Below are 26,706 nucleotides of genomic sequence, written 5' to 3'. Positions count from 1 at the left end.
CAAATTTTCCCTTCTTATTATCCTGCTTTCTGACAGATAAAATGTCAATGTCCTTAGAGGAATGTTCCACTAAAGTACCAGGGCGGAAACGGCACTTGTCTTTTGTCCAGAGAAAAGAAACTTGCTCTTAGGTTTAGTAATATTACTATCAACACTTATCAGGTGTGCTCAATCACTAGAAATCCAAGTTACGATTTCACGCTGCAAGTGTCAATTGCAAACAGCTTCAGTTCAACTTACACTTTTTGCTTCTCAAGTGAAAAAAATTGTCTGAAAAAGTTCTCTTTCATATGCTCTTTATTATTGAAAAATGCAACTAATTGTAAAATAACATATGTAGATTTTTATGCACACGGTAGTATAGTAATGTTTTGTTAATGTGTATTGGGGAAAAAGAAAAATCCCAAAACGTATAAACCATTAACTTGGAAAGAATGTTAATTGTTTAAAGAGTGGGTGGGCCATTCTTTCTGAAGTCAAGTACATGATGTTTCAAACTCTCTAAATATAAAGGAAACGGGGAAGGAAGGAAAGAGACATAAAAAAGGTAAGGAGATGAAAACGCCCCATACATTTCCTTTGAGGCAAGCCAAATTACATTCAATTTTTCCTCTGCTGATTATGTTTAGAAGAGCAGCAGATGGCAGCAAAGTGGTCGCCCTTCTTGTTTGGGAGTCTGGGACCCAAACGTATAACAGAGTTGGATCAATTAATCGCTGCATGCGAGACCATCAGAGCCTCGGTGGCACAGGGGTTAGAGTGCAGTAGCTCCACCAGCTGCCAGTTTGGCAGATCGAATCTCAGTAGGTTCAAGATTGACTCAGCCTTCCATCCTCCCAAGGTCGGTAAAATGGGGACCCAGATTACTTTCTGTAAAGTGCTTAGAGAGGGCTGTTAAGCACTGTGAAGCGGTATATAAATCTAAATGATGTTATTGCTAAATCTAAATGCTATAGGCTAGACCAGGGGTCCCCAAACTTGGAAAATTTAAGACTTTGGGACTTCAAGTCCCAGAATTCTCCAGCCAGCTGTGCTATGCTGGAGAGTTCTGGGTGTTGAAGTCCACAAGTCTTCAAGTGGCCAAGTTTGAAGACCTCTGGGCTAGACTAAGAATGGGGTGTGTGTGTTAAATGCCAGTAGTCACTCAGTTCAACCTTAAGGAGAATTTTCTTTTTGAAGAAAATACAAGTTAATTCCAGGGACAATTGGAATTCCGGCAGCCTTAATCAAGCTTGAATACAGGTAGTCCTCAATAAGTAACCAGAATTGAGACCCGCAACTGAGTTATTAAAGGAAGTGGTCACTATGTGAAAATGTGACTGCCCTTAAGAATCTTAACTCAGTTTCCCTTGGCTTTGCAGATCTATAAAGATCATAAATGCAAATACTTGTTACAGAGTTATCTTTTCATTAACATGTTGTAACTGTGAATGTTTTCTCCTTGGCACATATGAGAATTACCTATATGGTTACACTGAGATCCAGTAACAAGGGTGTTACTATTGATTTCTTAAGACAAATCTAGAAGTTTCAGAGACAATGAAAACGTACTTGGTACATATAAACTCTGCACCAATTACCGGCCTGGAGACCAAAACTCAATCTTGATGTATCTCAAACTTCCAATGGAATTAAAACCCCACCTCCTACTTGAAATTAGCCCTTATATCTGAAAAGGTTGAACTGTAAGAACGCACTTCATATGGACTTCTTGTACCCTTGAAATTAAAGTCACAGGGTTGATGTAAACAGCAGCCATCTTGGATTTAATCTTGAACAAATATGTTATTTGACCCAAGTTACAAAGACTTTGACTGCAATAGACAAGTTTGGCTTTCTTTATCTCCATACAGCAGATTAGGAGACCTGATGGATTGTTGTGTGGATCTGAAGGTGGAGATCAAGAAGACAGCAGGAGTTCTATTGGTATATGTTCTGCTTGCCCACAGCTAAGCTTTCCCCTATTGCCAGCATAGCCTTCCAAGACAACTTGGGGAAAACATGTATATTTCTGTTTCCAAGAATTAGCACTGCAGTTCCCTCTCCTTACCCTAGAGAATTTCTGCATAAATGTATTCCTAATGTATTAATTGGAAGGTCTGTTTTAAGTAAGGTAACAAAACTCTTTTATTTCCTCCAGGTTTTAAAACCAGCTTCAGAGGCCTTTTTGAAAGCTCTTTTGCCAAGAAACCATTACTTATTGCAAGGTGGGACCAGAACCATTATTTTTAAATATAGAAAAATAAAACATCAAACTTGTTCGGATCTATTCTTTGCTTCCACACACATGGCTACAACCAAACCCAGCATTGAATTGGCATCCTTCAGTCTCGAAAGACCGTGGTATCATGCTCTGGATTCCTCCGAGCATGAAGCCTGGGCAGGTTAGCACCTCAGCACCTAATGCATTATTGGTACTAAGGTTTCCTTCCTTCCTTCCTTCCTTCCTTCCTTCCTTCCTTCCCTCCCTCCCTGGAAAAATATTTGGGAGGGATTTGATGAGGTAAATGCCCCTCCCGGTCCATGGAACCATTTTTTTCCATGGATCCGGTCCCTGATGCCCAAAAGGTTGGGAGCCTCTAAGGTAGGGAATCTACACTATTGGGATGGCACAATCACCTTATTTTTAAAAACAACAACAAAGTAAGAATGTAATTGGACTAAGCCTTGAATAGGATTGCGGCTCCTTATGCTTTTGACATCCTGTACTATTTTTGCATAGGGAAGAAGGAAGGAGTCATTCCCTAGTGGGAATAATGGGAAAGTCAGCATTAATATATAATTTCAGGCAGAGACACAGATTCAACCAACATAACTGTTCTCCAAATCTTTGATTTCTATCAGACTTCTATAGCAAACCTAGACATAAAGGTTTTATCCGGAAGCTTTTCAAAGCTCTTCAAATCAGGAAGGTGGTTAGTAACAACACAAGGACTCTACTTTCATGTAAGAAACTTATATAAAGGCAAATTAAAATGGCATGTTGAATGATCAAGAAGAATCTGACTTTTATTCTATTTGGAACAAAGTTTATATATGGATAGATAAGAATAAAGTTCAATATAAGGTCATGAAAACTGTATGAATATAATCCAAAGTTACTGATATTTTTAGCTGTTGATATTGTTTGTTGTTGTTGTTGTTGTTTTCACCAATTTAATTTTAAGTGTATTAGAATGTGTAAACAAAATTCTTCTTTTCAATTAGAATATTATTTTGACTTAAAGATTTAAGATTTTATCCTTTTTTCTGTATTAAAAATTGACTTCTAGAAAAGAGGGGTAATTGTAACCCCTACTATGTGTTTAAATGTTTGTAACTTTGTATGTCTTTTTATTGAAAATTAATAAAGTTTTGAAAAAAATAAAAAAATGGCATGTTTCTGTGTCTTTAGTTTGTTGGTTTTGCTTGTTTGTTGGTTGATATGTGTTGTTTTTAATGTTAAAATTCAATAAAGCTTATTTTAAAAAATAAAATAAAATAAAATGGCATGTTTCTGATGAAAGTCTGTCTGCATGTTCAATGTAAAAGCAGAGAAGCTTAGCTCTTGGTAAGCGAGGCAGTTTTTCCCTAGTGATTACTTTGGAAATGGCTTCTAGTCTTCCCATCCATTTGAGAATCACCCCTCACAATCCCACATCCTCCGCATCCTGATTGCTATTAGTTAAATACATCAGATGGGCAGGAGGCTGGAAAAGGCTCGCAACGTATGAAGCTAAATGGGGAAATACGCAGGCACTATTCCACCTAATTGTCAAGCACTTGTTAAACTTGTTTAGGGCGTTCCTTAAAACAAATGCAAAAACATCCAAATAACTTCATTACACCCCCATCTTCCCTCTACAGAGCTACAGAAACCTCTCCCACATCACCAGCATCTTATTCTTGTATAGCACAGGTTAGAAGCAGGCTAACCTAAGTCAATGCATGACCATGCAGATTTACAACCAGTCTGCATTTATTTCATCAGAGTTATTTAATATTATCCTTAATAGTGAAATGTCTTTTGAGACAGTCAGGTTTTTCTCATTGAATTTCTCTAGTTAAGTCTATAGTTAGGGAATTTCTTCAGTTGTCTTTCATCCAAATATGAGGATTGTGCAAAATCTATTGTTCTAGGAAACACCAGACTGTTTCATTTCCTTTTATAGATCTTACTAGTCAAGCTGGAAGACAATGAATTATTGGGTTCTGTAAAATTGTGGAACGACTCTAGAATGGCTGGATCAACATGGATCAAGTAACCCTCCTGCTCAGTTTTTTGTGATTACAGTAGTCCCTCGCTATACCGCGCTTCACCTACTGCGGCTTCACTTCATCGCGGGTTTCTGAGGAAGTCGATCAGCAGATTTAAACAGCCCGCCGAACTCGATCGGCAGGTTTTTTAAAAAAAAAATATCTAAAATTGTAAATACTGTATTTAAATACTGTATCTAAAATAAATACTGTGTGGGAAGGGTTTATAAACACTTAAAACAATGAAAACTTACCAAACAATTACAATATAAATACTTAAATAAGTACTATCAGTCGATAAATTCCCCATCGCGGATTTCACGTATCGCCGCCAGGTCTGGAACGTAACACCAGCGATAGGTGAGGGATTACTGTAGTCAGGTTACATGTTGCCATCTTATTGCCACATGCTCTATGTAAAATGATTTTAAACATGGTGGATAAGCATTGCATTGCTAACTGTTCCTCTTCTTTATATCCTTTGTTCTAATCACAGGCAAATCATTTCTTATATCAAAACTCAAAGCCACCTGATCTTTTTTTTTTAAAGCTGTACTAATACTATAGTAACTGAAATAGGAAACGATATTTTATTGTTGCAAGCAAAAATAGTTTGCGATAATATCAAAATAGTATTTAATGTAACATATGAAAATATGGAGGATAACTCTAAGGGGAATAACTCAGCTGAGGGATAAAATACCATATTAATCAGCTGAAAATTAGAAGCTAACCTTTCTGCTGTTTTAGGGAACTGTGTTCTAAAATATTTTACACACTAGGAAATACAGAATACATACTCAAGCTTGTTTGGAGCTAGCAGGGCAAAGACCAGCACCAAGAAAAGGATGGTGAGTTTGCTTCCTGATCACACTGGAAATAAACAACACAGGCATCAGAGGCTGTTATTATATAATATCTTAGCAGGGATTATTCCTATGTCTCTACAATGGTGATTCTCAACCTTAGCAATTTTAAGTTTGCTTGGACTTCAACTATCAGAATTCCCCAGCCAGCATGCTCTTATCACATGGTTATTTTCAAGTGGAAACCTAAAATCATCAGACAAAACACACTAAACACTGAACATTTTGATAATTCATACAATGGCTATCTTATAAAAAAAATAAGCAAGCTTGGCCAGCATCTGTATGGAAGAAATTCCAGGGCTGGAAACTGAGGAGTATGAAGTTGTACTTGCATGAAGGAATGGCTATCCTTTCCGACCAACTCAAAAAAAAGCTACAGAGATGAACCCCACAAAGTCATTGTGGGGAATTTATCATTTCATAGCTATGATCTTCCTCAACTTGATGCCCTTCGTGTGTATTCCCTTGGCGCCACATTCACTGCTCCATCATTCTAGTCATTTTTCCCTTTCCATGTTATATGGGGGGAAATGTAACCACCTCTCTCTCTCTCATACACACACACACACAAACACACACACAAATGGCATGATAATGCAAACACCACAACTTACCTACCTACTTCCATGAGATATCAAGATACTAGCGTGTTTGGGAGAAACTAACAATGATATGATGAGCCGGGGTGGCACAGCAGGTAGAGTGCTGTACTGCAGGCCACTGAAGCTGACTTGTAGATCTGAAGGTCAGTGGTTCAAATCTCATCACCGGCTCAAGGTTGACTCAGCCTTCCATCCTTCCGAGGTGGGTAAAATGAGGACCCGGATTGTGGGAGCAATAGCCTAGCTCTGTTAAAAAGTGGTATTGCTAACATGTTGTAAGCCGCCCTGAGTCTAAGGAGAAGGGTGGCATAAAAATCAAATAAATAAATAAATATCATAAATACATAGGTCAGAATTTGGTGTTATTCTGCTTGTTGTGCATTCTGCTGAACAGCTGAACCCAGAATGAGTATATCTAGAAACTTTGTCAAAAGATTTGAAAACAAGTTATGCAAATAAGAGCCCCCTTTTCTGTTTGTGCACATCTAGTTAGTTTCTATGCATGGAGACTCCAGTTGCTCCTGGGTGAAGTCCATACAACTGCATCAAACTATCTTCACTTTGAAGGTAACCTGAGTGAGAAACAACATTGATAGCCCTGACTGGTGAACTCTGACTCTGATGCAGCCAGTATATATACCTTGCAAAGAGCTGAAAGGAACAAGAAGAGAAAAATCAATGAGAAAACACTGCAAAAACTGATCAGAAAATTCATCAGAGACCTGTGTGTGTATATTTTCCAGACATGGAGGGTCTTCAATTCCATTTTAGATCAACTCTGTCCAAATGAATTTCCTAATGGTTCCCTTAGAAGATCTTTGCAAGTAATATCCTCTAATTTCCATTTTAAGTTCAGACTGGGGAGCTTTGTGGATGATAGCAAGATTATTGAATATACAAAGATGGAAAGATTTGGCAATACCCACAATGGAGCAATGGTTGGTGAAAACAATAAAACTTGATGAGGCGACCAAACTGACTTGTTTGATTAGAGAAGACAGTATCTGTATTTATGGCTGACTGCAAACTCCTTATATATATATACAGTGGTACCTTTACTTAAGAACTTTTCTAGATAAGAAACAGGTGCTCAAGATTTTTTTGCCTCTACTTAAGAACTTTGCTGTCAGCCATGGGGGAATTGAAACACCTCCCCCGGGCATGTTCAATTTATACAATTTATACATGGTAAGCTTGTGTGTGTGTCTGTTAGTATATGGGGTTCTTTTAAATCGTTAATATTTTAAAGTTATTTGGATTATTTATGCTTTGTTCTATCTTGTTGTGAGCCGCCCCGAGTCTTCGGAGAGGGGCGGCATACAAATCTAAATAATAAATAAATAAATAAACCATTTTCTACTTAAGAACCCAAGCCCGGAAAAATTTCCGAGGAAAATTGAGAGCAGCACGAAGGCCCGGCCAGTTTCCTGCCATTCCCCCTTTAATCCGGGCCATCTCGAGCTTTTCTCAGCTGCAAGAGGAGCCTTTCAGTGGCGCTTAAGGAGACTTTGGCAGCCCAGAGCGAACAGAGCATTTTCCTTTCTCTGGGCGCTTGGAGAGGGAATAAACCACTTCGCTGTGGTGACTTCCTCACACTGCCTCCCATACACCCGGCGCGAGGTTGCCTCCCGGAGCAGAAAAAGGGGACGCTCACCTCACCTTCTTCCTTCAGCAACAACTGTCCTCCTCCTCCTCCTCTTCCTCCTCCCACCCAAATTCCAAGCTTTTATTTCTTTACTAATGGATTTGCACGCATTATTTGCTTTTACATTGATTCCTATGGGAAAAATTGCTTCTACTTAAGAACGCTTCTACTTAAGAACCTAGTCACCGAACGAATTAAGTTCTTAAATAGAGGTAGCACGGGTTTCTTCCCGTGTAGGATTTGGAAATTTCTGGCGACGTTTCGATGAGGTCCCACTCATCATCTTCAGGCTGGTGTTTCTGTCCTTGTTCTAAAATTATTTATAACAACAACAAGAGGAGACTGGAGATATTTGTTTGTAGGCAGACAAAATATCTACTCTTCTGCTAAACAATGAGCCCAATAAAACCCCATCACAACCAAGAAGACAAAACAAAGCAACCTTAATAAAGACCCACAGCAGCTTGCCTGGAAGCTTCAAAGATTTCCTTCTTGCTGCCAATTCCCCTTACATCAGCGGAATGGAGCGAGGGATGATGGAAAATACAAGGATGCATATTTTTATGTTTTTAAGCTTTTTGTTTCCTGTATCGTCCTAAATCACGGGTTGCAGTCTCTTAGGGGAAAGGTGTCCCTCAGATCATCAACAAAAACCATTTTAAGCTCTGCAGGAAAAAATAGGCATATATACTAGGCACCAGGCATGGGTTCCTCCCGGTTTGCCCAAACTGGTAACAACCCACTGGTGACATCATTGAACTGGATCGACCAATGCCAGTCTGTGGGCATCGCCATCTTTTTTTGTGATTTTGTAAAGTGAATTTTTAACTGTTTTCAAGCATTTTCCTGTTCTGCTGCTTGTAAAAGGGCCCTCCTGCCTGCTCCCGGGTCTACACCCACCCTTTATTCCTTCCCCTGAAGCACAGCTGATCAGCTGTGTTTCGGGCTGATTTGAGCTACAGAGAATGTGCAGGTGTAAAATTGAGGGGACATGCGCATGAGTAGAATGGGTGCGCATGAAACATGATGATGTGAACTGGTGATGAAGATTAAGTGGAACCCACCCCTGCAAGGCACAGTCCTACTTATACCAGCTTTCCCAATCTGGCATCATTTAGCTATAGAAACATAGAAACATAGAAGATTGATGGCAGAAAGAAAGGGCATCTAGTCTGCCCTTATACTATTTCCTGTATTTTATCTTAGGATGGATATATGTTTATCCCAGGCATGTTTAAATTCAGTTACTGTGGATTTACCAACCACGTCTGCTGAAAGTTTGTTCCAAGGATCTACTACTTTTTCAGTAAAATAATATTTTCTCATGTTGCTTCTGATCTTTCCCTCAGCTATAATAAACTGCAACCATCCCTGCCAGTACTGCCAATGGCAGACTTACTGGAGACTATATAAGTTATATGTACTACTTCCTGAAGGAGCACAAGCAAGGAAGACCAGCTGATATGGTTTATTTTTCAAAGAAAAGAAATTTTCAAAGAAAAGAGAAACAATTCCCACAATCCTGTTCTTTCAATAGGTTAGACAATCCATCCCAATAATCAGCTGGGAAGATAAAGACTTTATCTTCTCTTGCTGTTATCAAATCCTTGCATAACACAAGGACAAATTACTTAAAGGCCAAATGTTAAGGTCCCACCGCCACATTGCCCGATTTGCATTTAAATGTTCCATTGCCTTAAGCAAAATCAAATGAACTAAGCTAGCACCTCAGTTACCCAACCATAAAAGAGATTAGCAGCTCCACCTCTAAGGAAAATTTGACATATTATGGAGGCTGCAGTTAATCCCTTCTTGGGTCAATTAGATTGTGGGTTTCCAAACTCAAGATGTACAGCAGACAACTATATTCAATCTCTGGATCCTCATTTTGTATAGTCCAATTAAACTGGGAAAACTGTAATTAACTATCATTTTGGAGAGAAGCTACGGTTACCAGCACTGAAGCAAGAAAAATTCTAGATCATGTTGGTTTCAAAACTGAATAATCATTTCCCAATTTAAGATGAATCCAGAAATTATGTGTTTTATTTAATCAACTCTCCCGCATTTTTCCTCTAGGAGCTGAAGGACACATACATAGTAGTTCCTTCTCCGATTACATTCAAGATATCAACCTAAAATAACAATTCCGTTAGGTAACTTGGGTTGAGAGAGAATGGATGCATCCATACATGGTAGGTTTGTTTGGTTGTTTAATATCACATGAACCATTTTGTGTGTAAAAATTGATGGCCAGGTGATAAGACTATTCTGATGTCATTATTCCATTTTTTTTCTCTCTCTCAAAACATTCCACCTGAATTGCCAGGAGTGATTATTCTGGAATGGGCCAAAGTTGCTAGTATTCTGGACTGTCTCTGGTCCTGTCAAGTTCCTAACCATTGAGCATAATTAAGGAAATCAGATTCACACAAAAACTCATCATTTATTTATTTATTAGATTTGTATGCCGCCACTGTCCGCAGACTCGGGGCGGCTCACAGCATACAATGAAACAATTCATAACAAATCTAATAAATTTAAAAAACTTTTTAAAACCCCATTATTAAAACAGACATACACACAAACATACCATACATAAATTGTATAGGCCCGGGGGGTGTGTGTGTGGTGTGCCTCAATTCCCCCATGCCTGACGGCAGAGGTGGGTTTTAAGGAGTTTACGAAAGGCAAGGAGGGTGGGGTCAGTTCTAATCTCCGGAGGGAGCTGGTTCCAGAGAGTCAGGGCCGCCACAGAGAAGGCTCTTCCCCTGGGACCCACCAGACGACATTGTTTAGTTGACGGGACCCGGAGAAGGCCAACTCTATGGGACCTAACTGGTCGCTGGGATTCGTGCAGCAGAAGGTGGTCCCAGAGATATTCTGGTCCGATGCCATGAAGGGCTTTATAGGTCAAAACCAACACTTTGAATTGTGACCGGAAATTGATCGGCAACCAATGCAGACTGCGGAGTGTTGGTGTGACATGGGCATACCTTGGGAAGCCCATGATTGCTCTCGCAGCTGCATTCTGCACGATCTGAAGTTTCCGAACACTTTTCAAAGGTAGCCCCATGTAGAGAGCATTACAGTATTCGAATCTCGAGGTGATGAGGTGATTAATCAGGTTTATAATCCCAGGGGGGAAAGGTTAGGTTACAGAATCTTGGAAACTAGGTTAGTATGTGCCTCAACCCACGTTTATTTGTGAGTGCATTAAGGTGATAATTACCATGTCTCCTCTTTTTCAGAAACCCCTTCCTCCAATGAGTAAATTGATGCCTCCCTTAACAGATAAGACTGAAATGTCTTTCTGATCCTTGTCCATCATGTTTTGAAACCTTTCACTCTGCGATACATTAGAGGTCCTGTTACTGGACTAGAGTATTCTTCACATCTTTAGAGCATGCAAAGCTATCTCATTTTGTAAGTCATGGCTTAGAATGTTCATTATCATGTCCATTAATCCCTGCTGTGGCTTCTCCGATAATCTATGGCAGAAGACAGTGCATTTATCCTGCCAGTAGCTCAAACCCAATTCCCTTGTTCCATGCTCCACCTGGGTCATTAATTAATCGATTAATTATTTATTTAGTCCAATACACAATAATACACAATGAAGTTTATAGAGGATATAGTAGAGAAGAAATATGAGATATAGGAGAGACTATAGGGCAGGGGACGGAAGGCACTCTAGTGCGCTTATGTATGCCCCTTACTGACCTCTTAGGAATCTGGAGAGGTCAACTGTGGATAGTCTAAGGGTAAAATGTTGGGGGTTAGAGGATGATACTACGGAGTCCAGTAATGAGTTCCACGCTTTGACAACACAATTACTAAAGTCATATTTTTTACAGTCAACTTTGGAACAGTTTATATAAATATTACACGGGGCAAAACCCGAACTCAGAACAATCTACATATATATATGTATGTATATATATATGTGTATATATATATATATATATATTTGTTTTCGTAAATTTTCACGGGTATATGTATGTAGATTGTTCTGAGTTCGGGTTTTGCCCTGTGTAATGTTTTGCATGTCTATGCGACGTTTCGGTGAAATCACATTCACCATCTTCAGGCTGGAGTTCCAATCTTTGTGTTGTTGTAAATGGAATATATAAATGGAATTCCATTTACAACAACACAAAGATTGGAACTCCAGCCTGAAGATGGTGAATGTGATTTCACCGAAACGTCGCATAGACATGCAAAACATTACACAGGGCAAAACCCGAACTCAGAACAATCTACATATATATATATATATATATATATATATATATATATATATACACACACACACACACACACACACACACACACATATATATGTGTGGGTGTGTCACATGTTTTTTTGCTGAATTTGAAAATTAACGGAGACTAGGATAGATCTATTTCGGCCTTATTTTGGCCTCATCAGCTAGCCATACCCATTGGGACTTGAACCTGCAACCTTTGCCTTGTAAGGCAGAGAATTATCCAATCCTTTCAGCTCTGCACCAGGGAACGGTTACATATTTTTGTGTCGAATCACCATGGTGTATTGAAGGAACAACACAGCTCCTTATTTGCCTCTATATTATATATATAATAATATAGCAATTTTTGCAGAGCTCATTCACAAACAGGCTGCTTCCACAGGTAAAAGGTTCCTTCATATCTTGGCCAATGTCCAATAAAAGCCATCAGAGATAGAGGATTCCAAGGCAGACCACATTTTAGTGGTGCGTCTGGTTCATCTTTCCCTGAAAAGAAAATTTTATATGCAGACACCTATTTGACACATCCCAAAACATTCCTTTGCGGTCCTGCAATTAGGGAAAGCAGAAATCCCCCACCATCATCTTCAGAGCACTCAGCTGCACTTTATTACACGAACAGGCAGCGGCACTTTCAGAAGACTGCTTCCATTTTAGTAACGTTACAACGGTGATTTTTATGCCAGTTGTGAGGCTGAAGCTCTATACAGCTCATCACTCCACAGAGATGAGAGAAGATAATGACTTCCCTACTGCTGGTTAACAACCGGTTATGTCAGGAAGCATAAAGGACGGAACGACTGCTCTCTGCATCACGAACAGGTTGTTTTCAACCCTGCTAGCGGTCAATCCTTTCCTTCAGCCATCTTAGCCTAGTATCCAATTTCTAGCTTCCGAGGAGCAACTTGGAGACCTGCCAAAGCCTAAGCCTTTGAAGGAACGTAAGTTATCTTTTTCAATTGCAGGGATCCGTTTCAGGAACTGGAATGGCTGCGGACATATTTCGGTAGCATAGTTTCAATCTGTTTCTATTTCTTAAAAGTGCCTGCTTACAATAGGAGGAGCGGGAATCGGAAAAGAAAGTCTTAAATCAGCCTTATAGCGGATCGCATGTGTCAGCAGTTCGACTAGAGCAGAAATCCCCCACCATCATCATAAGACCACCTCCTAGGTAGGACAACTTGGAAATAGATGATAAACGTGTTGGCTGTGATTTTTTTAAAAGGATGTGTTGTTTTTGTTTTCCATATGAAGCGATTAGGGTTGTTTTTAGAGCAAAGGATGAAAAAACGAGGCGATGGCTTATTTAGAGGCTTTGTAACAACAACGGAATTGTATCCTGGCAGCTTCTCATTGGCTCCCCTCCCCCCGCCCACCTAATACAGCAAAACACATTTTAGTTTAGTCTAGTACAACAAAATTAAATGTGATGGGTAGAAAAAGTATAAATCAAGCACCTCTCTCGTAAAAAGATGCTCAGAAGCAAATGTTTTATAGCACAAACCGTACGATTTTGGGTAACCCTACAACAATGCATCTGTGATTATTCCAGCTCCTGTGACAAGTCTTCACTGGTTCAGTATCTGAACTGGCATCTTACTAGCTTCTTATGTCTGGTTTGAGACTTCCCTAGAGCATCCCTTTAGTGCATTTTCTAATGCTGCACTCAAACACAGACAGACAGGCATATCCTCCAGAGGCAAGTCAGCACTAAGGTCCACAAAATGGAGGCAGTGATCACGTTACCCAACTCTCCAACCTAGCGCCAGAAATGTGGATGCCTATTAAATATGCAAAGAGGGGCCTTTTCCTCCCTTTGGGAAGACAGTTATTTCTTTATTTCTTTATTCAATGTTTTTAATGCTGCCCTTCTCCTTAGACTCACGGCGGCTTACAACATGTTAGCAATAGCACTTTTTTAAAACAGAGCCAGCATATTTGAAAAATGTTCGGAAACTTCAGATCGTGCAGAATGCAGCTGCGAGAGCAATCATGGGCTTTCCCAAATATGCCCATGTTACACCAACACTCCGCAGTCTGCATTGGTTGCCGATCAGTTTCCGATCACAATTCAAAGTGTTGGTTATGACCTATAAAGCCCTTCATGGCACCGGACCAGATTATCTCAGGGACCGCCTTCTGCTGCACGAATCCCAGCGACCAGTTAGGTCCCACAGAGTGGGTCTTCTCCGGGTCCCGTCAACTAAAGAATGTCGCTTGGCGGGACCCAGGGGAAGAGCCTTCTCTGTGGCGGCCCCGGCCCTCTGGAACCAATTCCCCCCAAAGATTAGAATTGCCCCCACCCTCCTTGCCATTCGTAAGCTGCTTAAAACCCACCTCTGCCGTCAGGCATGGGGGAATTGAGACCCTCTTCCCCCTAGGCCTTTACAATTCTATGCATGGTATGTATGTATGTTTGGTTTTTTTATATTAATGGGCTTTTAATTATTTCTAACATCAGACTACTATTGTACACTGCTTTATTGTTGCTGTTAGCCGCCCCGGGTCTCTGGAGAGGGGCGGCATACAAATCCAATAAATAAATAAATATTGCCCCCAAAGCCGGGTCTTCATTTTACCCACCTAGGAAGGATGGAAGGCTGAGTCAACCTTGATCCAGTGATGAGATTTGAACTGCTGACCTGCAGATCTAGCAGTCAGCTTTGCAGTTCTGCACTCTACCCACTGCGCCACCTCGGCTCATTACAGTATAAAAATAAATTATGGGATCAAAGTCACATCTCTTTCAGAAACTTTCAAAAAATAATACATGTGTGCATAGAAAACAAAATACGGTATATTCAATTCTCCAGTAAGAAAAAAACACTTCTCCCACTTTCTGATGCTGTCAACAGTATATATACCAGTAGGTAACAGGATTAATAACAAAAAGGTGCAATACTGATTCTTTATTCATTCAAAACTCGTCTTACTAAAAGGAAATAACTGGATATTCTCAATGGCTTTGTCCACAGAGTTAGCTCTAATGTGCCCTGCTTACCTTTGGCTTTATGGACTCAGCCACACACTGTTCAACTAATTACCTCCATAAATCCCCAGTATGTGCAAAGGAAGTCATGTCCCCGGAGCACATCCCCAGCAACCCCCATTTGCACAGATGTACCCTCAGAAATTCATTGTCAAGTTTGTACACAGCTGAAGAGAATTTCCATTCTGCAGTTAGTGTATATTCCCAATATCAAGGTCTTTGAGGATTCTGGGTGGGTTAAGCGAGATGTGGAAAGCTTTTCCTTCAAGTCTTCTGTTTACCCTATAAAAGCCTGAAGCTGCTGTGGAGAGGCAGCTGGTCTTGCAGTTCCCTCATTCATTTAATGAAAAGGGTCCAAAGCAGGCGCAGCAAATGCCAGTTCCTGGCTGGTTACTGAATAAGGGACACTAGGAGACCCCAAGCTTCTCAGATTGTGAGACAGGTGGGATGAGGTGGTGACCCTAAGAAGAAAAGAGTCAATCATTTCATAGTGTTGATAAGCAAAAAGATGGGTTCGTGGAGTACTCAGGAGGTGCCCACCATTCAAGGTGCTTATTCCTAGACAACTTAGCACAGCCTTCCTGAATTGCATGATTTAATGTATCCAATTCCCAATAAAACCTCTTGAATCTCGCTGGCACTTCTGTTGACGGTAGTGGGAATTGAGAAGTCTGTTTCCCTGCCACTAATTCATGATCAACAAATCTTCTCTATGTCATATCTTCTTCCTTTCAGCAGAAGACAGAGAGAAGCTTCCTTTTGAAGCTGGGGGAAGGGAGGAGGAAGGACAAAGGGACCTGAACACACCCAAATCCCATATATATTACTTCTCAAATTTCTGGACTTTACTTTCAGATGCTCAAACTCCGAATGTGTGGGTGTAGGGCAGTGTGAGAAAAGAAAGCCCCTAGCTGCTGGAAACAAGTTTTTATTGCTGGATATTTCTAAGCTTTTTTGGTCATGGCATATTTTTTTTAATTGACAGGTCCAGAGGCATGAAATGGAAAGGGGCTTAAAGTGGTTTTGGGCATTTTAATGCATGGAAAATAAGTCTATGCATTAGTTAAGCAAAGACTTCATCTTACAAAGTAGCCTATACCACAAAACCAGCTCTCAAGGATTACATGTCCTGCTTGAGCATTGCAAGGAAGTATCTACTAGATATAAATATCTATTGAGGTTCTCATTCACCCAGGTTATGGTTGTCCCAAAGGTGCTTTTCCAAAAGGCAGGTGGACTTTCTTGGATTTTATTTTTCTTTAAAAATGTTTCTTCTAATACAAGAAGCTTCTTCAGATTTTGAAGAACTGAAGCAGCTTTCTGGATGAGAAGCGAAATGTTTACAAAAAAAATTAAATTCAAGAAAGTCCCATTACCTTTTTTAAAAAGCACCTTTTGGGTTACTAGATATAACGTGAACAAGACATCTGGCCAGCTTTCTTTCTTTCTAAGATGATTCTAAGAAGCAGCTCGTGTCTTCCCTCTGGTAGCTACCGTAGTTACATAAATCTGCTGGTGCTCACAAAATTAAGTACTAACTGGCAATAGCTAGATGTAAACTTCCTGTAATTTTGCATACAGTATCATATAATTCATTAATGAATAGGAAACAGAAGGAAATGCGGGGTGAGAAAAATAGCTTATGATGCAACTGATTTTCAGAAATTGCCCTTCCTTAAATTTTTCACTATGGAGTCTTTCCTAGATGAAGACACAATGTGGGGGAAACTGGAGAACCAGAATAGATTTTATAAGCAAATGAAGACAGGAAAATGTTTGTGTCCTTGTGATATTCTTAGGAGGGAAAAACCTTGCTCAGTCCCCAAGCTACTGACTCTTAACACAGTGTTCCCCAACCTTAGGAACTTGAAGATGTGTGTACTTCAACTCCTAGAATTCTCCAACCAGCCATATTGGCTGAGGAATTATGGGAGTTGAAAACCAGACATCTTAAAGTTCCCAAGTTTAGGAAATACTGCACTAGGAAATGACAGGACCCAAGGTTTTCCACAAAATGACAGGCAAAATCACCTCTTTGTGTGTGTGTGTGTGTGTGTGTGTGTGAGAGAGAGAGAGAGAGAGAGAGAGAGAGAGAGAGAGAGGGAGGGAGGGAGGGACACAGAGAGAGAGAGAGAGAGAGGGAGGGAGATCTTTTGGTGAACAAATTGAAAAGCATGTTTCATCCATAATCTCCAATCACTAATCGAGTATTTCTGAAAACTGAAGGCAGATTTGGGGGGAATGAAAATGAGATAGGAGACTGTTTCTCATTTTGATACAATTACATAATTTTGTATATATCACTGGATTTAGCAGTTTCCTCTTGTAGCATATTTTAAATTTCAGAGAACAATTGTGCAACCGGATGCTTTTATGAAAAGCTCTTCTTCCTCTCCTTCCTGGTTCTTTCTATACTGGATTTCTAGTCCCTCTGGAATTAGATCTGGTTGCTAAATTATCAAGAAATTCACAAAGAATACAAAATAGTATTTGGAATTCCAGCTTTCTTCAGGTCTTAATTTAAGCCATGCAACCATTTCTGTCACTCTTGCTACATGCTTTATAAACCAAGTATACATATGCTTAAATTTTAATACAGGTAGTCCTCGAATTATGACAATTGAGCCCAAAAAATTCGGTTGCTAAGCAAGATATTTATTAAGTCAGTTTTTCCCCATTTGATAAATTTTCTTGCCAGTTGTTAAGTGAATCACTGCAGTTGTCAAGTTAGCAACAGGATTGTTAAGTGAATCTGGCTTGTTCGTTGACATTGCTTGTCTAATGGTTGCAAAAGGTAATCACACGGCCATCAATAGGCAGCTATCCATAAATATAAGTCAGTTACTAAGCGCCTGAATTTTGATTGTGGGATGCTGCAATTGTTGTAAGTATGAAAAACTGTTGTAAATTACTTATTTCAATGCCATTGTAACTTCAAACAGTCACTATGAGCTGTCAAGGACTACCTATAACCTATTTTCAAGATACCGTAACTCACTAACTTGATGGCAAAAACATACTTCAATATATGAGTTACTGTCCTTATTTCATCCCATAGACTTGTTGTCTATCCAATTGCACAGATCCAACACATCTCTTTTCCAGGGATCTTCTGGTACAGCCTTTCCCAACTTGGACACCTTCCAGAGATATAGCCTTCAATTCCCAGTATTTGTCTATAAGTATGACAATTGCTAAAAGTTCTGTAACTTAAAGTTCACAGATCTAGATAACCAGAGATGGGGAAGGCTGATCTAATACTGTACTTACAAAACTCCATCAACCAGTTGAATCCATTATGGATACCTTCTGAGAGAGAGACACCCACACACCAACACACACACACAAGCAGAATCTCAAATTAGAATTGGGCAGGCATGCCTCCTAAAATTTAAATATGGTCCCAGAAGAGAAGTTTTTCAGTCGATAAATTAAAATGTTGAGTGCAGGGATTTGAAGAATGAAGATTCTGGGTGAAAGATTCCCACTGGGGGTACAAATCTGCTATAGGGAATTTCAGAACTATGGTGGTGCTGTTGGGTTTTTTTAAATAAATTTGTCCCTTCTGTTAGCCCTGCTGGCTCAAATGTGAAAGAAGGAATATTCTGCTTGTGGATGTCCTTGCATGACATCATTGCTGACATCAAATATATTTTCTTCAAAGTAATTTCTGTACAACTATTTTCTTGGAAGGGGATATTTGTAATCAAGGCTGGATTTCTTTGAGCCTTTCAACTATAACAATAACTCTGAGGATGCTTGAAATCCATTTAGCAATTCTCATCAGGCAATTACCTCCTCTTTGTTCAAGCATTAGTCTACCTCTTAAAAACATGGGGCAGAATATAAGGCTGCCCCTTTCCTCTAAAGCAGTGATTTTCAACCTTTTTTGAGCCGCGGCACATTTTTTACATTTACGAAATCCTGGGGCACATTGAGCGGGGCGGGGGGGGGGGGGGCTAAAAAAAGTTTGGACAAAAAAATTATCTCTCTCTCCCTTCCTTCCTCTTTCTTTCTCTCTCTCTCCATCCCTTTCTTTCTCTTCCTTCCTTCCTCTCTTTCTCTCCCTCCTTCCCTCCCTCTATGTCTTTCTCTCTTTCTCCTTCCCTCCCTCTCTTGCTTTCTTTCTCTCTCTTGCTTTCTTTCTGTTGTTCTCTTTCTCTCTCTCTTGCTTTCTTTCTCTCTTGCTCTCTCTTGCTTTCTTTCTCTCTCTCTTGTTCTCTTTTTCGCTCACTCGCTCTTTCTCTCTCTTTCTTTCTTTCTCTCTCTCTCTCTCTCTTGCTTTCTTTCTTTCTCACTGCTCTAAAGCATCACAATAATTAGTGGAAAAAGCTTCATTGGTGAAGAAACCTACATCACCCCAATGCTATGAAGCCACTGCCCCATTAAAGGCAGTATTTAATGTTACCCATTTGTACAAGGTGCCTAGGTTTTATTACTAGCCTAAACCAGTTTTTAAAAATCAGTGTGCATGTTTGCGTCTCTCACAGGTATACAACTTATCTAAAAGCTCCAGTGGCCTATTGCAAAAGTTTTATACTCCCAAGGAGGAGGTAGACATTTAAAAAAAAAAAAATTAAAAGTTGAACTGCCTTAATTAATCCTAGTTTATATGATTTCACTTCACAAGGTTAATGATTTTCAATCCATCATTTAAACAATCAAATTTGCTGACAACTCTGGAGGTCTTACCCAAACAAGGCCCTGGAATTTTAGGTAGTTCATCTCTTGAGAGGATGTGTGTATTCATCCTTAATGTTTAACCCACATGTTTGTTTCCCATAGAATTCTTTAACTAGTTTTTTTAAAAGTACTCATTTCTTCCTTTTAAAAAAATCAGTCAAAACGTTGCACACATCTGTAAAAAAAATACGAAACCCATCAAATTCAGGAAAAAGTTCTTTAGGGAATATTCTAAGCAGCCACTTTCGGGTTATTAAACTTGTATCAACGCATGCTCTGAGAGACGCCTTTGCTTTTTGGGAAGCTGCGAATGGTATGACCTAAACGGAAAAGAATCCCATTCCAAACATTCCAGTACAAATTAAACCAAGGCTTCTTTTACTTCTCAAACTCGCCTCTTTTTTAAACCTATAATTATCACAAACTTCTAAAATTTCTTAAAGCCCTCCTGCTAAAAGCAGCTAGCCAGTAAAAAGACATTTGCTGCTGTGTTCAAGCATTTCCCATTAATTCTGCGTTTCAAATAAAACGGTTTGGCTCTGAAACCAAACCTCCCTCCTTGTGGGGCGTAGGAAGAGCACTTCGCTGGCTTCATCGGCTATTGGGATCCTCCTCTCTCCACCATTTCATACATTTCTACACACACACACACACACACACACACACACACACACACATGAGACCTACCATCCAAAAAACTCTTATTTTTTGAAATCATGGTACAAAATGACAGACTATTACAAAAAAAAAGACGGCAGATATCCTAATTAAACCAATCCCTAATAAATTCCCAAGACCAATTTTCCGTCTTCGTTATTAATTTTAAAAGACTGTGGGTGCTACAACAAAAAAGCAAAGCCACGCAAGGAGCACGTCCTCAGTTCATAAATAGAATTCATCCCGTGCCATTAAACCAGACTAATGTTAGCTTTGTTCAAAGGCTCCTGGGAACAGGAGTGGGTGGACTCCCAAATGGCGGTTCTTGGTTTTACAGAACATGAGACGCGGATGCCCAGCTCCAGAATGTGAACTCAGCCAAGGGAAGGTAAGCTGAAAACCTGAATGACGTCACCCTACTCGCCCTAGAATAGATCAATCTCAGAGGCAACTACTGCCTGCAAGCCTGGGAGCTTCCTGCATCAGTCTGTGCTCCTAACTCCTGCACAAAATTTAACATGTTACAGGAGAACAAAAGAGCTTACGGCAACAGCTGATTCAGCCTAAGATTCCCATTTAATGGATCCATGCGATCTCCCTCCAACAGAGTACAGAATACAAAAAGCTAGAAAAGAATGTAGTAACTGGGATAGACTTTGCCCTGGACCGATCCTCCCAACCTCAGCAATGTTAGGAACACTTGGGAATCCTTTTTTTTTTTTTAAAAAAGCTCTTCTTGTAGCTTGGTATATTAATATGCTGGGCAGTGAAAAACCTACTGCTTGCTTACCCTCATGGATATCCTGAAAATATGCTAATTCTGACAAACTGTTGTCCCCCAAAAAAACCCTTGCGCGCCCCCCCCCCCCAAAGCATTGTGTACATATATTTTGTATAACCCATTTTTGCTTGCCCATGGTAAGTATGGCCCCTCCTGTTTCTAACTATGATATACAGTAGCACCTTCTATTTGACAAATCAATTTCAAATCCCCCAAATGTCTTCGGAGAGGGGCGGCATACAAATCTAATAAATTATTATTATTATTATTATTATTATTATTATTATTATTATTATTATTATTCTAAAAGGAGAGATGTGAAAGGATTGATTGAAGGCCCAGGCCCCATGGCAAATTGTAGCAAAGTTCACATTAGACATAAGGATGGCTGTGACATATTGATACAAGCTGAATTACTACATTCTTGTTCATGTTATGTACAGAATGGATTTTCTTCTCCGTTTCAGATTCTATTGATTTCTGAAATTTGCATTTATTAATCTGCCCGGCGTTGATGAACTTTTATAGATATGCAATGCCTTTTTTGTCAACAAAAATAAGTTTGCCACCATTTTCCTTCCAGAATCCACATGCTTCTTAATATAAAAGGTTGAGCTTCATTTCTATCGCCTTTCTCTAAAGTTCAGAGCTATTTGCAATAATTCACAATGTTTCACAAAATAATTCGTACAACCGTCTCTAAATATCAACATCAACTTGTTTTGAGCTTAAACCCTTCCAATTTAAAGGTGACCTTTAACAAAAAACCAGTTCTATAACTGAGGGACAGAGATTATAAACAATCACCTACCAATTTGTTCTCTTCTTTCTTGCTGGTTAATTTTGAAATAATTGAGAAGAAGTTTCAATGTTATTCTTTTTTTAAAACCATTTTTAGAAAACTAAGCATGGAGCCATCAGATCCTCTTCCTATGGACAGTAGCGTATTTTATTTATTTTATTTAAATACTGTACCTTTATTTTTTATTTTTTTACAAATAAATACCTTCCTCCTCCTATTTTCCCCACAACAACAACATGACGAGGTGAATTGGGCTGAGAGACTACAATTGGTCCAAGGTTACCCAGTTGGCTTTCATGTCTAAAGTGAGACTAGAAATCGTAGACTCACTTTTTCTAGCCTGGTACCTTAACCATTAGACCACATTGGCTCTCTTTTGTTTTAAAAACAGAAACATTTATAGTGGAAGAGCTGTGGTGCGGTGGTTAGAATGTAGTACTGCAGGTTGACTGCAATTTGGTGGTTCGAATCTCACCAGGCTCAAGGTTAACTCAGCCTTCCATCCTTCTGAGGTCAATAAAATGAGGAGCCAGATTGTTGAGGGACAATAGGCTGACTGTGTAAACCGCTTAGAGAGGGCTGTAAAGCACTGCGAAATGATATATGCCCAATTGCTAAGTGCTATTGCTATAGTGCATTTCAGTAACATTTCTATTCAATTTTGTTTGATTTTTGAAGACTACCAGATTCTTGCAGTTTTCTTGGTAAGGGTTTCCAAAAATGGTTTGCCATTGTCTATTCTTAGGGCTGAGAGAAAATGATTTGTCCAAGATCATCCAGCTCAGTTTGTGCCTAAAACAGAACTAGAACTCATGCCCCCCCAACCAGCCTATGCCTTAAATACTGCTTTTTTTTTACTGTCAGTTTTAAAAAAAACAGCATCAGAAACTAGACCTGGTTCAGAATCCAGGATCCTCTCCCAATGGGAGAAATCCTCACCTGACTGCCAATCCATCAAGTAAAAAACAACCTGCATTCCATTTGATGCCATCTATATAGATTGCTAACAAAAAGCACCCAGCCCCCAGGCTTTGCCCCAAGGCCTTTATCAACAAGTCCTCCTACAAACCTTTGTTCACATTCCTTGATCAACAAAGATTGCAGAGAACGCTGCCTGTTAAAATTACAGGGGAGAGCTGCAGTATTCGGAAACTGGTTAGTGGGCTTAAATCTACTTTGGCAGGCCCTGCTAAGGCCTTAGCTTAATTTGCATCTTGTTTGTTCACCAGAGGTTTCCATATCCAAGCTTCTCTGGATGGCTGCCACCAAAACCTCCATTTCCCTGAAAAGAGAGGACTTTAAAAAAAAACCTGTTCCAAGCACTGAGGAGAAGCAGGTGGGGTAGGGGGAGTATGTGATCAAGCATTTCATTAAATGCACCAATTTAATTTTATGTGTGGCTCTTTACTCCAAAGCAAATCTTTTAACATAAGCTATTTCCTCCTCTCTTCAGCCTTTTAATCTTACTCTAAGGACCTATTGTTTTGTGGGTCTTCCTCCTGAGTCATTATGCACAGGATTACTTTGCTTTCTCCAAATCAGCCCCTTTCACTTTTCTTGACACCTACTGCATCTACTCAGGTAATCAGGTTTGGGTTCTTGGCAAATAAGAACTTCCCAAACCCCCCCCCTCTTGCAAAGACCCATTTCAAGAGAATTCAATGGACGACCTCTTCTTTTGGATTCAGATCCCATCATAAAACAAAACCATCTCTGCGGCACTGCAGAGCATCCCATTTTTTCGATCTGGCAAACTTTTATCAAGACTGTGACAAAATAATACGATGTTATCAACGATTAAGATCGTCGTTCACCAATCGCCATAAATGCAAAAGGATCAGAAGCAGTTCGGAATAAAATAATCTGGACTCGTCACAGCTAATACCAGGTGGGGAGAGGCGGCAGAAAATTAAGAACACAATATAGAAAACAAAACTCCATTTTTCATTCCCTCTCCACCTCAATGAAGAGCAGGTATGCCCAAGCCTCAGAAGCTTGCCTGCTCTCTAACCTGATAGAACCGCAACTCCCACAGTTGGCAAACCACCTGGAAGGCAACAGTTTGGGAAAGAGCTGCCCAAATGCATCTGGGACAACTTTTGCATATTTAGCTGCATGTAAATCTGCAAGGTTACTAAGGAAGGAGGTGGAATCGACTCCTGAACGTCCGGTAAATGGGGGAGCGTGCATAGGTAGCTACACCGAATCTAGGACCTTTGCAACTGGAGAGCAATTAAGTGACACCCAGAAGAGGGTCTTCCAACCCCACCCCACCCCATCTCCCCTTTGCTTTCTCCCCAAGACCCTTTCTGTCAAAAAAGGTGCAAGGGGAGGGGGAGTCCTTTGGCCAATAGGGAAGCAGAAAAATCTGGTTAGCCAACATCAGCTGAATAAACACCAGCACAAACGATGGAGGGGGGGGGAGGAGAGAGGAGGTTAGGAGAAAAAGCAACCTAAGTAGGTGGTAACGTTAAATAAAACTGCAACGATCCCACCCAATCCTGTTCCAGAGAGGGAAGCAATATATATTTTTCTCCTTTTTTAGGATATTGAAAATTACAAGTCTCAAAACACAAAAGGGGCATTTCTCCCTGCGCCCAATGGTGGCATAAAAAAACTTATCCGGAGGTAACCCATTCGGTAGCCCCGTTTCCTCGCTACGTAGTAAATGTTGATCCGGATCGTCAACCTCAAAAGCGCGCCCCCCCCCCCTCGTAGTAGTACTACGACCAACATTCCCCGGAACGTTGTTGTAAAGCAGGGAAAGTCGTGGCGCAGAGAAATATGGATATGCCGTCATCGACACTTTCGGTCTTTTTATTTATTTATTTAATTGGATTTGTATGCCGCCCCTCTCCGAGGACTCGGGGCGGCTCACAGCAAGTACAAAAACAGAACAATAATATGAATCCAATTAATTAATACATTTTTATACATTTTTAAGGTTTAGAGAGGTGGCGGTGGGGTTTTTGTATGTGTGTGTGTGTGTGTTTATGTACGTCAACGTAATGGCTTCGTCTTCATTTTAGACGCTAGGGAAAGACCTGAGGGGAAAAAATAAAACTAAAAAATGATTCGAATGTTACTTTGTTTATTTAATTTATTTATTATTTGGATTCAAATGACGCCCAACTACCAAAGGACTCTGGAGATTTGGGATTTTTAAGATTTGGGGGTGCGGGTACAACCCCCCCCCCAAAAAAAAAACAACCCCACACCACCCACTCGCTCGCTCGAGATCCGAAACGATTCAAGAGCAACGTTTTGGAAGGGATTCAAGTGCCTGTTTAGCTACGCAGGCGCGGAAGAGCTACAAGCGAGGGGAGGGGGGAGAGGAAAGAGAGAAGGGTGAAAAACAAACGTTCGGAGAGTTTTCTCTCCCTTCCTCCTTCAAGAGAGCGGGACGTCGATGCAAGAAGCGCCCCAATTTTACCCCACTTGCCTTCCTCGGACCAGGCGGGGTGGGAGGAAGACGCGGGAACGGGGGGGACCGGGGGGGGGGGGAAACAAGGCCGTTCCCAAGGGAGGCAACCAAGGGAAACCAAGTTCACCCCCCCCACACACACACACACACACCACTTCGGGCACAGGGCCCGGTCGACTTCGACATTTGGAGAAGGGAGGGGAGGAGAGTCCTCGGACGGACCTGTCGCTACCTCCTCTCCCACCCCACCCCGCCAAAAAAAAAAAAATCCAAACGGATTGATTGACATTTGCGAACGCGATACATCAGAACGCGGAGGGGGGATTTTTTTCTCTGAAGAAATGCCCATAATTTGGAAGGAAAGCGGGTTGTTGTTGTTGTTTTAAATAAACACACATCTTCCACCGGCGCCAGGACTTCAGAGTTCCTCCTTTTATTATATTATTTTTGCACCGATCGAGTAGTAGTGGACCACCCGCGCACTTTTTGTTTTTAATGGAAGTGGGGGGGGGAAAGGGGGGTGTCTCTTCCCTCTCCCTCCACCTTCCCCAGCTAGGACGAAAACAAGTTTCTAACTTCGACTTGCCCCCCCCCCCCCTTACCTTGTTTCGAAAAGACCAAAGCGTCGTCCCTCTGCACTTGGGTGATGATAGACCGGCTTTCCATCTAACAATCCCACAGACCCTGGGGATCCTTGAGTCCGGAGGAGGGAAATATCCGAGGAGGAGGAGGAGTGGGGTTGGGGAGGGGGAAGAGGAAGCAAGAGGAGGAATGGGCGCGATGGAGAAGGGAGTCCGTCCGCTTTCGCTCCTCCTTTCAGCGGCCGAGCCGAGGCGCAAGCTCTTTGCAAAGGCGGCCGTGTAGATGCTCCTCAGATCGGGTCCAACATGGAGAATCCAGGGCTGAAGCAAAGGTGTAAAGGGGGGGCAACCCCACACACATTCACTCTCTCTCTCAAGCGCGCACACACAACACAACACACGCACAGGACGCCGAGGCGGTTTCCAGTCCTCTCCTTCCAGATCAACAACCAGTTTTTTTCCCCCTCCCGCTTCGGAGGCTTAGCTCGCTTTCCTTTCGGCGCTTCCTTGCCACAAAACGGGACCCCCGCCGTGCAAAAAGGTCCCAAAACGGGGAGTCAAGGCGAGGAAGGCGGCGGCGGGGGGGAGGAAAAGCAGCCCCGTTACTCTTGCAACCTTCGACGCTTTTGTTATTTTGTTCCCACCAGTCCAGGGGCTCCTCTACACAGGGAGTAGCCTTGAAACCGCTCCAGCCTTTCCATTGGCTCAGAGCGAGGGAGAGAGAGAGAGGGTGAGCGAAGGGGGTAGAGCGAAGGAGGCGTGGCTAAAAACTCTACTATGCGGTGTTTACCTAACAAACATTCCAGGCGCCGGAGGAAAGAGGGAGGGCAAGGGGTGGCCACGCCCCTTTTGGGCTTGCCGGCCTTTCGGAGGACGACTGGCTTCTCCCGACAGGCACCGCTGCTTGGGGAGGAGGGGGGGAGGGAGTGTAGGAGAGGAACTGGAAGGTTTTGAAGTTGACGTTCGGGAGGTTTGCAACGCCCTCCGAGGGGGGAAGAAAATAAAATTGATAATTACGGCAAGGAATGTTACAGCCCTCCAGGGAGAATGAAAGCCGAGCCTTCCGTTCCTCGGGTACTGTATATACCCCAAGAAGACGTTACTGGACTATATTTTGGAGTTTAAACAATAAAATAAAAAAGCAGACCAGCTTAGTACTTAGACGG

At 41.1% G+C, this 26,706-nt stretch overlaps 1 protein-coding gene across 2 annotated transcripts in view; it reads right to left on the bottom strand.

Moving 5' to 3' along the window:
* Window positions 1-26,191, bottom strand: part of CTDSP2 (CTD small phosphatase 2) — a 68,246-nt gene extending 42,055 nt beyond the window's left edge. Inside the window, exon 1 of one of the 2 annotated variants that reach the window (XM_070740725.1) lies at window positions 25,562-26,191. In XM_070740725.1, coding sequence (XP_070596826.1) covers window positions 25,562-25,625 — 64 coding nt within the window. In that variant the 5' untranslated portion in view covers window positions 25,626-26,191. The remainder of the gene's footprint in view (window positions 1-25,561) is intronic. The other variant, XM_070740724.1, reaches the window with a different exon arrangement.
* Between the last annotated feature and the right edge of the window lie 515 nt (window positions 26,192-26,706).

Source organism: Erythrolamprus reginae, chromosome 2, assembly GCF_031021105.1.
Source record: "Erythrolamprus reginae isolate rEryReg1 chromosome 2, rEryReg1.hap1, whole genome shotgun sequence".
Classification (NCBI taxonomy): Eukaryota; Metazoa; Chordata; class Lepidosauria; order Squamata; family Dipsadidae; genus Erythrolamprus; species Erythrolamprus reginae.
Note: the sequence above shows the minus strand (reverse complement) of the source record. Positions and strands in the feature narration are given on the sequence as shown.